Below are 17,169 nucleotides of genomic sequence, written 5' to 3'. Positions count from 1 at the left end.
TTTAGTAGTCCAAAAAAAAAGGCAAGATGGAAAACATTGATTTAATAAAAAAAAATAGAAACAAACAACAGTCGTTGTACTTATAATTTTATCAAGCACCTTTATTCTTAGGGCCAGTTGCATCAACCACATTTGACAGACACATCATCGTCACGCAGCAGACGTCTATGGAACATCCCATACAATAAAATTTAACGAACGCTTTAACGGTGACAGACGGTTTGATGCAACCGGCCCTTAATCTAATTTTAATTAAAAGTATTAAGTCACGGAACTTAAGTACCTACGTTAACACAATAAACTGGTGACTGGTGGAGGTGGATATTAAGCTGAGATGGAGAGATGTGAGAGAATCAACCAATAAGCATTTATTGTAATTCAGCGGATCTGAGAAAACACAGATTATACTTCCTTATTTCCTACTTGTGGCTGGCGCGATAAGCCAAATGAGTTTTGGCCTCCAACACAAAACGCCACTTTGATCGGTCTACGGCCCAGCCACGACATTGGTCTAAGCGCGACAGCGGCAGCGGTGAGCGGCAGCCATACGTGCGAATGAAAAGTCCCATATCGCTGTGTCTCACTCCTATGTATGGCCGCCGCTCACCGCTGTCGCGCTTAGACCGCTGTCGGCCGTCAATCGCGTCAATCAAAGCTATTGGTAGGTTGCCTCACGTCTCCTATTCCCATCTTTGCACATATCCTCCTCAGGAAAGGACCTTGCCTTCAAGGTTTATAAAAAAATGCCAAATTGCCAATGATGCTGCCAAATTGCCAGTGATGACTTTGTTTCAGTTCAGATCATACACCCCGATTATTGTCTTTAGTAGTCCAAAATAAAATATGTTGGCCTATAATGGCGTTTGTGTATTCGATTTCGAGTATACTTAACGCAAATTTTTGACAGCTGAAATGGATGGCTCTGTACAGGTTATATCGCTCCGTACATTTACGTGTATAACTATCATAGTTAGTTCCTGGTTAGCCAGATTCTTATTTAACCGGACTTGAATCGCCTGATTTTCTAATAAAGAAAGTGCCGTGCTGGTTGTAACACACCAATAAAATAAAGATCAGATATTACAATATACTGTGCTTACTGTATGTCAATCTGATGAGTGATGACACAAGAATCCGGCGAATCAGGAACATTCTAACAATTACTCGTCATAGTCTATTAGTTATTATTGCCTTTCAACAAAATGTTATATAAAACATTTTACTTTTTATTTATTATGCTGAGAACCAGTGGAGCGAAGTAAGTTATAATGCAGTCGGCACCTGTAACAAAACATTATTTGTTAATGTTACATAATAATAAGTATTGAAATCTCGTTTGAAAATGGTGGCTTTCATGCATCTATCACATAAAACAATTGAAGTTTTATTACTAGATACACGATGTGTGTTCAACTTGAGGGGTCAACAGCCTTGTATAAAATTAGGTGTATACATATTTCGCTTAAGTTTTCAGGCGATTATTGCTCTATACACGACTGCCGACGCGCCCTATAGGATGTGATCCATATTGATCATTTACCGATGTAGTGCGAAAAGGTTTTCCTTTGTATTGTTACGGAAACATACGAACGTGTCATGATATTTCAGTCAGTCTCTGTACAAGACGTACTGACACTGTCTGAACTAGCATGACAAATACGAACGTTACCGGAAAAATACGAAGGAAACCCTTTTCGCACTACATCTGTATCCAGACAGTACGTCATCTCGCTGTAAGCACGATAAAAGTTTGAACACTAAACTAGCACTAAACACCGTAAAAAAACCTATAGCCAATAGACATCTAAAAAAACTATACAACAAAAAAAAACCGGCCAAGTGCGAGTCGGACTCGCGCACCGAGGGTTCCGTACAAACCTGCAAGGTTTACAAAGTTCGTTCATTACGACAATCGAGTCATAACTATGGTATTTTTATTGCAAAATGAAATTCATAACATTACAATGGGGAAAGATGGAGGAGCATAAATTTAAGAATATTTTGTAATGTAACTAAAAATTTAAGGTTTTCGGAATTTTTCCTTTATGTGTGCTATAAAACGTTGCTTCATGCCAAATTTCAAGATTCTAGGTCGACTGGAAGTACCCTTTAGGTTTTGATTCCCTTGCGAGTACTTGCGAGTTTCAAAATATGCAGCTTAAATTGCTGTTTCTTTTGATTGCGTTGACATAGAAGTTTGATTTTGTTACAGCTTAAAGGTATTATAGACCTGAGTATTTGGTATGAATTTCAATTTAATACCTCTACGCGTTTATGAGGAAATGGGTAGTAAGGTTAAAATTATTAAAAAAAATATATTATGTGATGTAACTAAAAATTTATGGTTTTCGTAATTTTTCCTTTATCTATGCTATAAGACGTTGCTTCGTACCAAATTTCAAGATTCTGAGTTCACGGGAAGCACCCTGTAGGTTTTGATTCCCTTGCAAGTGTCGAAAATTTGCGGCATAAACGGTTGTATCTTTTGATTGCGTTGGCTTAGAAGTTTTATTTTTTCACAGCTTCAAGGGACAGTAGACCTGAGTAATTGATATAAATTTCAGCTTCATACCTCCACGCGTTCCTGAGAAAAAGGGTCTTGACAGACGGACGGACGGACGGACAGACGGACAACAAAGTGATCCTATAAGGGTTCCGTTTTTTCCTTTTGAGGTACGGAACCCTAAAAAGTGGAATAAATGCCGAACACAATGATATCCATACTTTTTTTAAACTCTTCCGCCATATTTGTCGGGCCGGAGACATTTGGACCGCGCCTCGTAGCTAGTAACACCTAGTGTTAGTGTACTCAACACCAATACTTTTTGATACGAATAAGTGGAGACTAGCTGTTCTGAATCCACCTATGTATAATACTAGCTATCTTCAGTCACATTACCTGCACGCCTCATGCAAGTCAAAGTCTCCATCAGAGTATTCTGGATTTCACTGCTGTCGCCGCTCTTGCATATCATTGCGTACTCGCCGGACACCTGCACACAAAATTGCGTAGAAAGTATGTAATGTAAAATACCCTAGTATAATGGACGGTGATGCCATTATATGGACAAAAAAAATACAAATCCTTAAAAATAAGTATCTAAAATTAGTTTCTAATAACACCCCTTCGTTTTTGCGTCGGGGGTTAAAAACTGACGGCAATGTACCATAAACTAGAGTTGTAGAGCTGTTTCATTTTGAAGTTTCAATTAATTCGGTTATTTCTGAAGGATTTGGCGACAAGATAAAATTCACCAGTTTACTGAAAAAAATATCATGCCGAATTCTTAGTAATAGTTGCTAAGAGAGTTGAGTTCATGTATAAAATAATAATACTCGGTGTAAACTTGAATGAGTTTTACTTACTGCATTAAGCATCAGATAAGGTATAAAACATACTAGTTTGTTGCTCCAAAAATATAAAGAAATATCGTTATTTTGCGAGTGTCCATTACTGGAATCGAAAAACTGCGTACATCCTATGATGGACAAGGAACAATTTACAAAACCAAAATTTACAAGAAACAATCCTATGTTAAAATAACCCAAACTAATTTTATTTATGGTATATGAAATTGACTCATTGAGTCAGTTGGCTTTAAAAGTAAAAATTTTAAACTTATTTCACTGTCCATAATGGGGGATCCATTACTGGAGAACTGCCGTCCATAATTGGAGAAAAAACACCTAGTTTTCATTTGTTAACTATGAAGAAACCAATAGGAGTATCTATACGCAATACGCTTAAAATGTAAAAGAAGGATAGGACATTCAAGATTTAACAAGCTTAGCGTTAGAATTTTTCATTTATCAGTGAAATATCAAAAACAGGCGAAAATTTTTCTTAAACTGTCCATGATTGGGTCGGTTACCTTACCTATGCTATGTATTATGTATAATCAGGCAAAAAAAAAAAACTTTTTTAGAGTAGTTAAAGAGACGCTCTAGTGTCTACAGTATCAACGAGAGCTTTTGTAATTAAAATTATGGCAAGGCAACTTAGGAACAAATGGACGATATAGACTACTAGACTCATATCGAATTTGGCACAGTAAATGATTGTATTTTGTAGTATTTGACATAAAAAAAACAATATTTATAGATATCTGATTTCGAGTATAAAAAGTGTATTTTGACTACGTAGTAGTGTAATTTTTTATTCGAACCTTACTGCATGTCAAAACAATCACTGCCATATTGAACTTTATGCCTTCATACTTAAAAAAGTCAGAAAACGTTGTTTTCGAATAGAATGACTTGACAGATAATCTATGGATTAACATGAATGTGTTGTTTTCGCTTGATTACGTAAAAGTATAGGTACTTTAAAAATATTTTTTGCTGTTTTCATTTCAGTCATAATCTAAATATATAAAAGAAGAAGCTGACTGACTGACTGACTGACTGACTGACTGACTGACTGACTGACTGACATATCAACGCACAGCCGAAACCGCTGGTCCTAGAGATTTCAAATTTGGTACGTAGGTTCCTTATATAGTGTAGAGGAGCACTAAGAAAGGATTTTCCAAAATTCACCTCCTAAGGGGGTCAAATGGGGGTTCAAAGTTTGTATGGGGAAACAAGATTAGTTTGACTATTTTATTCGAAACTTCACAGGAAGATTCTTTAAGACATATGACTGAATACGTGTTTCAGGTTTTTTGAAAATTTAACCCCTAAAAGGGTGAAAAGGGGGTGATAAAGTCAAAAAATCAATATGGGTATCGTTTTTATGGTTTATCGGGTCGCTGATCACGATAAATACAACGTTTTTAATATATAATGAGGCGGAAGTGAAATACTTTCTCCCCTGTTGTGGTGCAATGGGGTTTCAATATCAAAAAAATATATAAAAGAAGATATTGACTGACTGACTAACATATCAACGCATAGCCGAAGCCGCTGGTCCTACAGATATCAAATTTGGCATGTAGGTTTCTTATATAGTGTAGAGGAGCACTAAGAAAGGATTTTTCAAAATTCGCCTCCTAAGGGGGTCAAATGGGGGTTCAAAGTTTGTATGGGGAAACAATGTTAGTTTCACTGTTCTATTCGAAACTTCACAGGAGGGATCCTAAAAACATATGACTAAAGACGTGTTTCAGGTTTTTTGAAAATCTAACCCCTAAAAGGGTGAAAAGGGGTGATAAAGTCAAAAAACTAATATGGGTATCGTTTTTACGGTTTATTGGGTCGCTGATCACGATAAATACAACGTTTTTAAAATCTAACGAGGCGGAAGTGAAATACCTTCTCCCCTGTTGTAGTGCAATGGGGTTGGGGGTGCAGTGCAAAAGAAGAAACTGACTGACTGACTAACTGACATAATATATCAACACACAGCCGAAACCGCTGGTCCTAGAGATCTCAAATTTGGCACATAGGTTCCTTATATGGCGTAGAGGAGCACTAAGAAAGGATTATTCAAAATTCTCCTCTTAAAAGGGTGAAATGGGGGTTCAAAGTTTGTATGGGGAAACAAGATTAGTTTGACTATTTTATTCGAAACTTCATAGGAGGATTCCTAAAGACATATGACTAAATACATGTTTCAGGTTTTTGAAAACTTGACCCCTAAAGCGGTGCAAAGGGGGTAAAGTCAAAAACACAATATGGGTATCGTTTTTATGGTTTATCGGGTCGCTGAACACGATAAATACAACGATTTTAAAATCTAATGAGGTGGAAAATAAATTTTCTCCCCTGTTGTTGTGCAATGGGGTTAAAATATCCAAAATAGCCATAAGTATAGGTTTAGTTTTTATATTTACTTCTGGTTCAAGAGATTTCAAATTGACACGGATGTTCCTTAGAGGACCACTAAGAAAGGATTTTTCAAAGTTCACCTCCTAGCATGATAATTTGACAGGGACAGGGACAGGGACAGGTACAGGTACAGGGACAAGAACGGGATAGGGTTATCGTTAGGGTTAGGGTTAGGGATAGGGATAGGGATAGGGATAGGGATAGGGATAGGGATAGGGATAGGGATAGGGATAGGGAAGGGAAAGGGATAGGAATAGGGATAGGGAAAGGGATAGGGATAGGGAAAGTATAGGGATAGGGATAGGGATAGCGATAGGGATAGGGATAGGGATAGGGATAGGGATAGGGATAGGGATAGGGATAGGGATAGGGATAGGGATAGGGATAGGGATAGGGATAGGGATAGGGATAGGGATAGGGATAGGGATAGGGATAGGGATAGGGATAGGGATAGGGATAGGGATAGGGATAGGGATAGGGATAGGGATAGGGATAGGGATAGGGATAGGGATAGGGATAGGGATAGGGATAGGGATAGGGATAGGGATAGGGATAGGGATAGGGATAGGGATAGGGGTAGGGGTAGGGGTAGGGGTAGGGGTAGGGATAGGGATAGGGATAGGGATAGGAATAGGGGACAGGGACGGGGATAGAGATAGGGGAGGGACGGGGACAGGGATGGGACGGGGACGGGGACAAGGATAGACATAGGGACGGGGATAAGAATACGGATTGGGGTCGGACTAATCGGTCGGCAATCGATATCTAGGCAGTGTAAAATGCAGGTGGCTCAGTGCGAAGGGATTAGTAAGTAGGCATCGGCGAGTATCCTGCATCCGTAATAACTATTATATTCAATGTGCTGTAAGAAGATCGTTGTTTGCTTGCCTTTTATATGTTTACGTTTGCAATAAGTATAAGCAAAATGGAAAAAATTGTAAGCGATAATGCAAGGAAGTACTTTTTACCCTACCGACAATAGCGTCGAGATACTGGCTATGTGGGTTGTATGAAGTTTCCCCAGTATAAATATTTATATAGGTATAAAATACAAACATATTCGTACCTACTACCTACGCTGTGGTCGCTGTGTAACAATTCTACAATCATTGCAAGAATTTCTTTTAAAACAATAGTAATATGTGTAAGTACTACAGTCAGCCAAAAAAGTGGTTTACCACTTTTCGATCAATAGAGTCGAAAAGTGGTAAACCACTTTCTTGGCTGACCGTACAGCAAATAGATCAGTTACAATGGCCCCCCAGTCGAGAATTGCCCCGCTTTACCTTTATCGAAGTAATCGCGGACAGATATACCTACAAAGAAACCTACGGATCCAAATGAAAATCTTATTTTTTGTAAACGTTTCAATAAGAATACTTTTATTACGCGGGCGAAGCCGCGGGTAAAAGCTAGTAAATTATATTTTATTTCGTTTATTATGTTTATAAGCAATAGGGTCAAGTAGCTTATTGCTTATAAACATAATAAACAAATATCTACTGAAACACGTTACTTACGTAATCTAAAATGTTAATTGCGGTCATAAGTGTCATAACTATAATAACGGAAATACACGGAAAAAAAATATTTTAACAATACTACCAGAACGTTTAGTAAAATAGATTTATCGTAACTGATACTACAATCTCGTAATAAAAACAACTGTATTGTTACGTTTACTATATTTTGAATTCAATAGAACTAAGCAAACATTAATATACACTAAACAGTTCTGTTTGAATTACATATACGAGAACTCTAGTTTTATTTACAACTAATAGAATAAAGGTCACGATAATTCTATTAACAAGAAGCTTCTTGTAATGCCAAAAAAATAAAAATTATCTTTACAATCTTAATCTTAGCGGTTACTATCACAGTATACTTCCTGTAACTTTTTTATACGTTGCCATTACTTTGTAATTCTCGTAAAGAAATAAAAAGAATATTCTTGTAATGTAAACTCAACGAAGAGTTATATTTAAAAATATTAAGTTTGTATAAATATGTACGCATCGCTGTCAACTCTATTATTTGTATCGTAGCGAATGCCATCGCAGTATAGTTGATATGACTGTTTTATAAGTTGGTATTACTTTGCAGCTCTTGTAAATAATGACAATAATATTCTCGTAATGTATACTGGTGAACAAATAGTTCTGTTGAAAAAGTATTTAGTTAGTATAAATATGTGTTTCGTTTTTGTAACGAAACGCCATGTTTAAGTACCATTGTATATCTTAGTGAATGCTATAGCAGTATAGTTGATTTTACTTTGCGCCTCTTGTAAAAAATAACAATGATATTCTCGTAATATACACCGAAAAATAATTGTTATAACAAAAATATTGTCCGCATAAATAAATGTTTTGCTTGTGTAACGAAACGCAATGTTTTGCGGCGTGGTCGGCGGCCATTTACGTGTCATGAGAGATCACGCGTGGACGCGGATCGCAATAGGTTATATTATTTATCGTTAAACGTACTCACTACGTATTATCCATTCGTTTGGTAGTTTCCATTTTAGGAAATGGATGAAGAGGTGCAAAAACTCTTGCAAGGATGGGAGATGGCAGAGTTGGCAAAAGCAGGTGAGTCACATACCGTACATCATGTAGAACTTAGTAGATAATTAGAATGGTGAGTAAAAAGGCATTTAATGTTGTATTCATTTTACATTGCATACAAATTCATACGACATTACGTGGGCAAAATCTAAATACTGAACTAATAAGGACTGTCCTCGATAAAAAGTGGTCATACATAACATGATAAATCTTTCTTCCTGAATGCACATTTTGAAGCAATATTATATTTTGATAAATCTGTATACATAAAACTATATAATAATTAAAGCTATTCCTTATAATGCTTTAGTGTGTCTGAGGTTTCGCCGAATGTATACCATCAAGCATTTCATTTCTTGTACAGTGTTTTTTAACAAACTTCACACGCTTCCTGGCACAATTTTATAAATACTTATATTTTTATAAGCTGTTTTACACACATTAGAATGACATCTTAGCAGACAAAAAAATACTTTTTGAAACTCATTTCGACTTTTGGTAGTCAGGAAGACTTTCTACTCCAAGCACTGACAGTTGTTTTTGTATGGAGAGCCAAAAAGTGTCAAAAATTCGAATTCAGCAAAGTTAGAAAATCTCAGTACTTTCTTAATCTGATTACAATCAGCAAAATTATTACTATCGTAAAATCAGTATGTAATAGGGTATATTTTGGCTATTATAATTAAACATTAAAAAAAATATTTTTGTCATTAAAACTGTTGTACTTAAAGACTGCAAGAAGACACTGTACAAAAAAATATTGTTATCATGAGATACATACTGCTAAAATTCATAGGCCACCTAAAGTTTATAATTTGTTTGTATTTTTATAATGTAGTTTAATATCTACAAATTATTTGACAAACATGCTGCTTATAAATTCTCATTATTCTCAAGATTTACCATGTTATATATGACCACTTTTTATCGTGGACAGTCTTTATATATATCTGAAGTGGACGTAGAATATTACTTAATGTAAAATTTATTCATAGAAATTTTAATGTTTTTTTCAGATGATTTACAATGGTTGCAAGTTTCCTGTGACCCATGCCATACTGTGGAACAAAAGTGGAAAAATTCTGCAAAATATAAATTTTGGACGAAATGAAGGACGGTTCTATTAACACTGACGAATATATGAACAAAGTCTTGCACTAAGGATCGTTGAAATATATTTTTTAACAAATTATATAATTATTTTATTTACTTTCAGATTCACCAATTTTCACCGCTCATAGCATCCATTCCATATGCTGGGTGACCCAGGTTTCCGGATCCCAGTTTCAACTCTAGGCTTCTGTCTCTTGGAACTGGTCCTAGCAACCTGCATTTTTATCGGTAGGTACCTATGAATTTGTCTGTGCACTGTATAGACAACTAACATTTCTTGTAAATGTAAGAAAAAGTTTGTTGTCTATACAAGGTGGTACAGTAGGATTAAAGGCTGAGCCACGCCAGATACGTGTACGTAGACGTGCGCGTAGCGTACGCGGTGTAAATGACGAATCCTCATTAGAGATTACACCGCTTGTGTGACGTGTTTCCCGTGTGTGTCTAGCGGTGTATCATCTCTTTTGAAGATTCGTACTTTACAGCGCGCACGCCACGCACACGTCTACGTACACGTATCTGGCGTGGCTCGGCCTTTAATCCTACTGAACCACCTTGTATAGACAACAAACCTTTTTTTACATTTACAAGAAATGTTAGTTGTCTATACAGTGCACAGACAAATTCATAGGTACCGATAAACATATAACACGTTAACGCAATTGTATATTTATTAGAGAGTACCATAAATGCAGTTGCTGTAACTAACTTTCTTGTTCTATCAACCATTTAATGAAGTTTACATAAATGAAGAGAATGTAATATATATCAGATGACTTGTATTCTTAACGATACCTATTATTGGCCTAACTAAAGTTTTATAACCTTTACAAGAATTTCTTGTGGTGTTTACATTATTTTGTTTATTTAGACACTCCATTTGTTATAAATACTGAATAATCTAGTAATACACACAATTTGACTGTGTGACCCTTACAATATTTTTATTTTATGATACGTAATGTATATATTACCTTTACAAAAATATATTGTCAAGGTCACATTTCATTTATTAAGCTCTGCAAGAAAATATTATTTATTTGTACGGTCCACGTGTTATGATTACTAAATATTCTAGTAATACACGCTATTTTAATGTGTAGCAATTACAAGATAACTAGTTCACTAAGCTCAACGCATTTAAACAGACTAGTTTAGTTATTTATACTATGTGAACAATTGTCCCAGAATTTACTAGATTTTCTCGTTCAGATTACACTATTCAGGTATCATGGACGAGACTTTTTTCTCCGTGTACATAGATAGATGACTGAATAGATGATGATGATTTATGATGATGGATGGTCGTGCTGTCGTAAATAAGTTGTCACACTGACTGAGCAGCCTCGCGAGGCAAATTGCCTCGCGCGCAAAAAGTCAATTGACAAACTAACATTTGTCCGAGTTTTAATTTAACATTAGGTACCTGGTAGATGAATAGCGGGTGATTAGGGAACTGGTTTTTGGTCTGCCGCACGATGTCCAAGTACGGGAGGCCGGGCTTCACCATTAGAAAATCTGCACCCTCCGCTACATCGCGAGCCTGTAACAGGATTAAATAAAAACACAATTCCTAAGTTTTTTTTTTTTGAGTCTATATCACATTTATTAGTTTTTTAGACTCTCTTAGACTCTATATCACATTTATTAGACTCAAAAAAAAAAAAATCCTAAGTAATTAGTTAATTACTGACAATACGTAAAATCCCGGTGAAGAGGCAACGATAGTTAACCTTTGAACAATAACTCGAATGAGATTAGAAAAGAGAAGAATTAGTTTTTGAGGGAGTTCTCCTCTCCTCAAGATGATGGTATTCAAAAACCCCCATCTCCTTTAAATAAATATTATAAGACATTCTTACACAAATTGACCGTGACCCACGGTATGTAGTAACATTCAGTACGTAAGTATAATGTAAATAAGAGGAACCAGCGCTCCCCGGCGGTAGCTAGGTAGCATGAGTAGGACCAAATGGGAGGGCCCCGCTCAAAGCTCGGATCACATCCTATCCTCTTTAAGTGAACGAAAGTAACAAGGGCCTAAAAAGTCACCTTGTGGTACTCCCCCCTATAGTAATACTATGTACTTAAATTGTTTGTGTAACTCTTTTGTTTCTTTGTCCTCTTTTGCATTGACAATTGCGTTTTTGACAACATTGTCTCCAAATATTGCTATGAAAAAAATAGATTTTTCACAAATATTGCATGGTCAACAGTGCCGAATGCTTAGCTAAGTTCCACAAAGTTTCTCTGCCTGTAATCTCCATGCCAGGTGCTAATAAAAGCTAGGTGTTAGTATATCATAATTCATACCGCAGCTCTAGCGGCGAGCCCGGCGCTCCCAGGCGGCAGCTGGTAGCATTTGCGATCGCCCTCCATAGGGGAGCTCTTCATCGTGTCGCGGAAAGGGCCGTACATGCACGACGCGAACTTGCACGAGTAGGATAGGACAGAAACCTGGGAAAGATCAGTGTTAGAAAATCACAATTGAATCGTCAGATTCATCAGTGTCAGAGTAGTAAATGTAGGTATGTTTCAAGCTTAGCCACATTTTCGAAAAAGCTTCTTAGTACCTCAAAGGATTCAAGGACCTCAAGTGCTATAAAAATAATAAGAAACTTTTACCATTTTGCTATATGTCGAAACTACAGTTTAGTTTAAACTTGTGACTTTTCAGTACCTAGTTGTTTCTAAAAGACTACAGTACATTTTAGTTGGTTGACTTCCTGTATTATATCTTATACTTTTAAACGAGCAATTCTTGTATATTTATTTATTTATTTATATATCTTATACTTTTAAACGAGCAATTCTTGTATATTTATTTATTTATTTATTTATTTATTTATATATTTATTTATTTACACTGACGATCTCGGAAACCGCTCTAACGATTTCGCAGAAATTTGTTATGTGGGGGTTTTTGGGGGTGAAAAATCGGTCTAACTTATCCTTAGGTCCCGGAAAACGCGAATTTTCGAGTTTTCATGCGTTTTTCTTCGCGCGCCATCTCGTGTGCAGTAGTTGTACTGTTAAGACAGAATTCTTTCGGTCGATGTAAGTACAATTTATTACAAACACTAGATGGCGACACAGGTCAAGGCTAAAACGAATAGAAAATACACTATTTGAGTTTTTGTGGCGAAATGCGCGCCATCTCGTGTGGAGTAGTTGTGTTGTTAAGGCTGAGAATTCTTTCGCTCGATGTAGGTACTATTCATTTTTGAACTAGATGGCGACACATGTCAAGGATACGAAACAGAACCGAGCGAAGCTCGGTTGCCCAGATATTATATATTTATTTACACTGACGATCTCGGAAACCGCTCTAACGATTTCGCAGAAATTTGTTATGTGGGGGTTTTTGGGGGTGAAAAATCGGTCTAACTTATCCTTAGGTCCCGGAAAACGCGAATTTTCGAGTTTTCATGCGTTTTTCTTCGTGCGCCATCTCGTGTGCAGTAGTTGTACTGTTAAGACAGAATTATTTCGGTCGATGTAAGTACTATTTATTGCAAACACTAGATGGCGACACAGGTCAAGGCTAAAACGAATAGAAAATACACTATTTGAGTTTTTGTGGCGAAATGCGCGCCATCTCGTGTGGAGTAGTTGTGTTGTTAAGGCTGAGAATTCTTTCGCTCGATGTAGGTACTATTCATTTTTGAACTAGATGGCGACACATGTCAAGGATACGAAACAGAACCGAGCGAAGCTCGGTTGCCCAGATATTTTATTACCTGGTTGTCCAATTTGGAGGCAATGAGTGCGTCCTTGATGGCTTTTATTCTGTTGTCCATCATGTCAGATGGAGCGACCACGTGAGCACCTGAAACCATAACATGTACGTGCATCAATACTTCTGATGTCAAGTATAATATTTAGATTATATAGGTAACTCCATAGATTTGAAATGGGGCAACGATATTAATTTATATGGATTAGACATCTCATATGGTGGCGGTAGAACGTTTTCTGTGGAAATTGCGCCAAGACACTACTAAGCGCGCTTGGAGTTAATCAAAAGGATTTGTTCGTCAATATATCGGCACTATTCGTACTCGTATAGCATATCCTTAACTACTTACGAAGTAATATGTATATGTGTATGGACCTTAGATATTCTAGATGCACTGTTAAGACTTACTACAGGGTGCGTTCTTGTCTTAGTGTTTTAGCATGAAGCATGTCGTGATCATCTATTGAAATTATAATATTTATAATCTACTTTTACCCCTTGTTTTGTGTGTGTTACTTGTGATGTGTAATTCTCGGCAGGCAAAGTTCCCAATTTTTTTTTATTTAAATGTAAATGTTACCTGCTTTAGCATAGGCCAAGGCAACTTCAGCAATTCTCTTGGCGCTTGGTGCGTGGTCAATGGCACCGGTCTCAGTCAACACCTGATAGAATAGTACATTATGATACACGTGCGGAAAAAAGGAAGATCGAAACGAGTGGCGATAAATAAAAACAAGACGGTAGCGAGTGTTTTAAATCGACACGCGTTTAATTTTCGTATCATTTATTTCTTTAAATATAAAATTAATTGCGCTAGAAAAATCTGACAAACTAACAAAGTCTGACCAGAAATACATGACTATTGTCAGGAGGGCGCTGTTCGAGGGATTCTGATGTATGGGGTTACAATTCACAATACATGGTATGAAGAAAATAGTTCTAATTAAATTCCGCAACATGGCGCGTAGTCATATATTTCTGGTCAGGTTTTACATGCATATATGGAGGATATATACTAATAACCTGTTCAAGCTCACCCCACAGTGCCCATGAGAAGTGTACGGGCAGAGACACACATCTGTAGCAATGAGAAGAGACGGGAACGTAGCCCTCAGGATGGGGAGAGCCTTCACAACTGGGTTGGACGGCGAGTCAGCACTGGACCCGGTGGGATCCTGAAATGTAAGAAGGTTATTTGTATTTCCTCAGGGTTGTGATTGCTTAAGTGCCAATACAGATTTTATTCAAATCAAATTAATTTTTTGTTAAAGAAAAAAAAAACAAACAATATGCAAAAGGAACATTTAGATGAAGAAATGGCAATTCATTGCCTTCTGGCTTAACCCTTCCAGGTGAGCCATATCTATAGATGTTGCTACACAAGCGTTCATTACAATATATACCTCTTGGAAGCATTAAAATTATGAATAGTGACGTTCATGCTTAGAGGCAATAAATATTCTGTTATGTCATAGTTAACATATTTCATTTCATTTATTTCTTGCTTTTGTGGGTATACAATAGTTCTTACAACTAGACATCTGTGCTTTTACCACAAACCCTGTTAGGGCGCTGCATTATTATATACTTATAAACTAAAATATACAATATTTACAACATATCTAACTACCATGCAGTTTACATATTATGTAGGCTCTTAAAACTATTCACTCTCCAAACTCTTCAGACTCCAAAAAGATATAATATTCATTTATATCATAAAAACAATTAGCAACCAAAAATTCTTTAAGAGTTTTATAAAACAAATTTTCTTTTTCTATTAATTTTATACAATCTGGTAGTTTATTATATTTACACACATATGATGCGTGCCAGCACTAACAATTTGTAATCTAGTGTACGAGCTTACTAACCTATCTCTATTTCTTAAGTTTTGAGTCAAACTACAAATATCTTTGGCTTGTCTAAATAGCTGTTGATTATTCCTTACAAATTTACATAACTCAAAAATATAAATTGAGGCTAAAGTTAATATTTTCAAACGGATAAAGTGCGGTCTACAACTCTCTAAACTACTAATATTGACTAAAATTCTTATGCATCTCTTTTGGAGTTTAAACACACTATCAACATGCGCGCTGTTGCCCCACAATATGACACCATATCTTAACAATGAATGAGCGTAAGCATAGTATGCACTAGTAGCGGTTCTTAAATTAGTGCATTTTTTAAATTCAGAAAGCGCATATGTAAACCTGGCCAATTTTCCGGATACTTTTTCTATGTGGTCCTTCCAGTTTAGTCCAGAGTCGATCTCAACACAATATTTTTAAAGGTGATGTACATATTTATTTAGGAATCTCTCAGGTCTCAGGGGACTAACGAGCAGGCGCTTTCTTTGCACAAAGGCTGAGTCTGGCGGTGCAGAGAGGAAACGCTGCGAGTGTCCTGGCGACCATGCCAGAGGGAGGTGAATTAGGGGAAGTATTTTATATTTAGTTGTAATTTTAGGTTAATTTTTAATTGTATTTATGATGTCTGAGGTTGTTGTATATTTTGTATGTGTTTTTGCTATTAAATGAAATTTGGGTTAGGAATTACTGTTTGACAAAATGGACTTCAAAATTTAAATACAGTTCTATGTTATTATATGTATTCTAGAAGCTTCAATAGTTATACCTTAGGAAGTGTCTCAACAATGCCAAATATGAGTATGGACTTCAGGCCCTTCTCCACCAGATCGGTGAGCGCCGGAATGAGCTGGTTCAGGCCATAGCGGTTCACATTTGGCAGACTGGCTACGGGTTGAATGGCATCTTCATTTTCCCTGTAATCAGACATAAACTATAAATTAATATATCTGGTTGCTTAATAGGCAGTATCAAATACTCCATTATACTTTTCAGTATTTATTTTTTATTTTGGTGTAGAAACTCTAAGTCCATGGGGTCCCAGCACGAACAAGTTGTTCACAGAAATCGCGAAGCGTCTGGTTGAGGTAACTGGTGACCGAAGAGCTGGCGACTTCCTCGCACAACATGCGAGGAAATGTCGCCAGTATCCTTGGTACAATGCCTCAAGGGCCTATTTTAGACATTAGCTAGCTTTTAAGTTTAGTCTTAGTTTCTTGTATAATTATGTAAATATGTTCATGTAAATAATTTTTTATTTATATGTAATTGGAAGACATATTGGACATTTTATAAATATCCTAGTCATTTGCTGAGACCGATAAAATTCGGCACACAGAGAAAGATAATGAAATCAACTATAATATAACTACTTACTAGAAATCAGTTACATTTTATGTACATATTGTGGCGCCTTTACCAATGTAACAGCACGTAAGTAACCGCACTCATAATTATATACCTACTTAAAAACTACAACTCATCCTGATTTTAATAATGCTGTAAGATCAATAAAATTATGACAACTTTAGATTTATCAGAAAGGTTACAAAAACATAGCAAATTGGAAAATCCTAGGACAACAAACATACTTACAGTAAGAAAACTGGGTACATAATATTGTGAGGCTCAATACTGGTGTCGGGCTCCTGTAATTTTCGCAGTGTGGAATGGAAATAGCCCCCCTGCAATATATGTTCACGGCTTACAAACAGGTCACTCATTTTGTCGTTAAACACACACGAAATAGGAAAACTTTGAAAGAAAAGATGCTAGTTTCTCAGTACGGCGACGACCCTAGTTAGAGTTTATTGGTATTTAATTTATTTTAATTGAACAATAAGGAAAACTGGTTACGACTCGGTACTATTGACACGATAACGATATCGGTGATCGTCTTGTCACGATGACAGTTTTGCGTTTTATTCTTGCAAATGGTTGTGTAAATGAATAGTCAAGGATCGAATTCCTAATAATACATTTTTACATTAATTGTCAATAAAATAGATTAAAATATGCTCACTGTGCGCTTATTATAAAGTATAATTAGTTATAAATAACACACACACATTTTGTTTCTATTACTTTGTGGGGTTTGATAAAAATG

The 17,169-nt window shown here is 36.3% G+C and overlaps 1 protein-coding gene across 1 annotated transcript; it reads right to left on the bottom strand.

Moving 5' to 3' along the window:
• Nucleotides 1-751: 751 nt before the first annotated feature.
• Nucleotides 752-16,945, bottom strand: LOC125241368 (delta-aminolevulinic acid dehydratase). Its single transcript, XM_048149817.1, has 9 exons — nucleotides 16,659-16,945; nucleotides 15,832-15,979; nucleotides 14,229-14,366; nucleotides 13,772-13,853; nucleotides 13,193-13,281; nucleotides 11,766-11,909; nucleotides 10,879-10,995; nucleotides 2,900-2,993; nucleotides 752-1,281 (listed from the first exon to the last, which is right to left on the bottom strand). The coding sequence occupies exons 1-9, from the start codon at nucleotides 16,784-16,786 to the stop codon at nucleotides 1,220-1,222; spliced, it is 1,002 nt and encodes a 333-aa protein (XP_048005774.1). The 5' UTR covers nucleotides 16,787-16,945; the 3' UTR covers nucleotides 752-1,219.
• Between the last annotated feature and the right edge of the window lie 224 nt (nucleotides 16,946-17,169).

Source organism: Leguminivora glycinivorella, chromosome Z, assembly GCF_023078275.1.
Source record: "Leguminivora glycinivorella isolate SPB_JAAS2020 chromosome Z, LegGlyc_1.1, whole genome shotgun sequence".
Lineage (NCBI taxonomy): Eukaryota > Metazoa > Arthropoda > Insecta > Lepidoptera > Tortricidae > Leguminivora > Leguminivora glycinivorella.
This window is presented reverse-complemented; position numbering and strand designations above follow the sequence as displayed.

Excerpts from the sequence above, each read along its gene's own strand:
- LOC125241368 (XM_048149817.1), bottom strand. The coding sequence starts at position 16,786 with ATGAGTGACCTGTTTGTAAGCCGTGAACATATATTGCAGGGGGGCTAT. Across the intron at positions 14,367-15,831 it reads TTGTTGAGACACTTCCTAAG|GATCCCACCGGGTCCAGTGC; the intron begins GTATAACTATTG and ends CTTACATTTCAG. Across the intron at positions 13,282-13,771 it reads CTTGGCCTATGCTAAAGCAG|GTGCTCACGTGGTCGCTCCA; the intron begins GTAACATTTACA and ends TTATGGTTTCAG.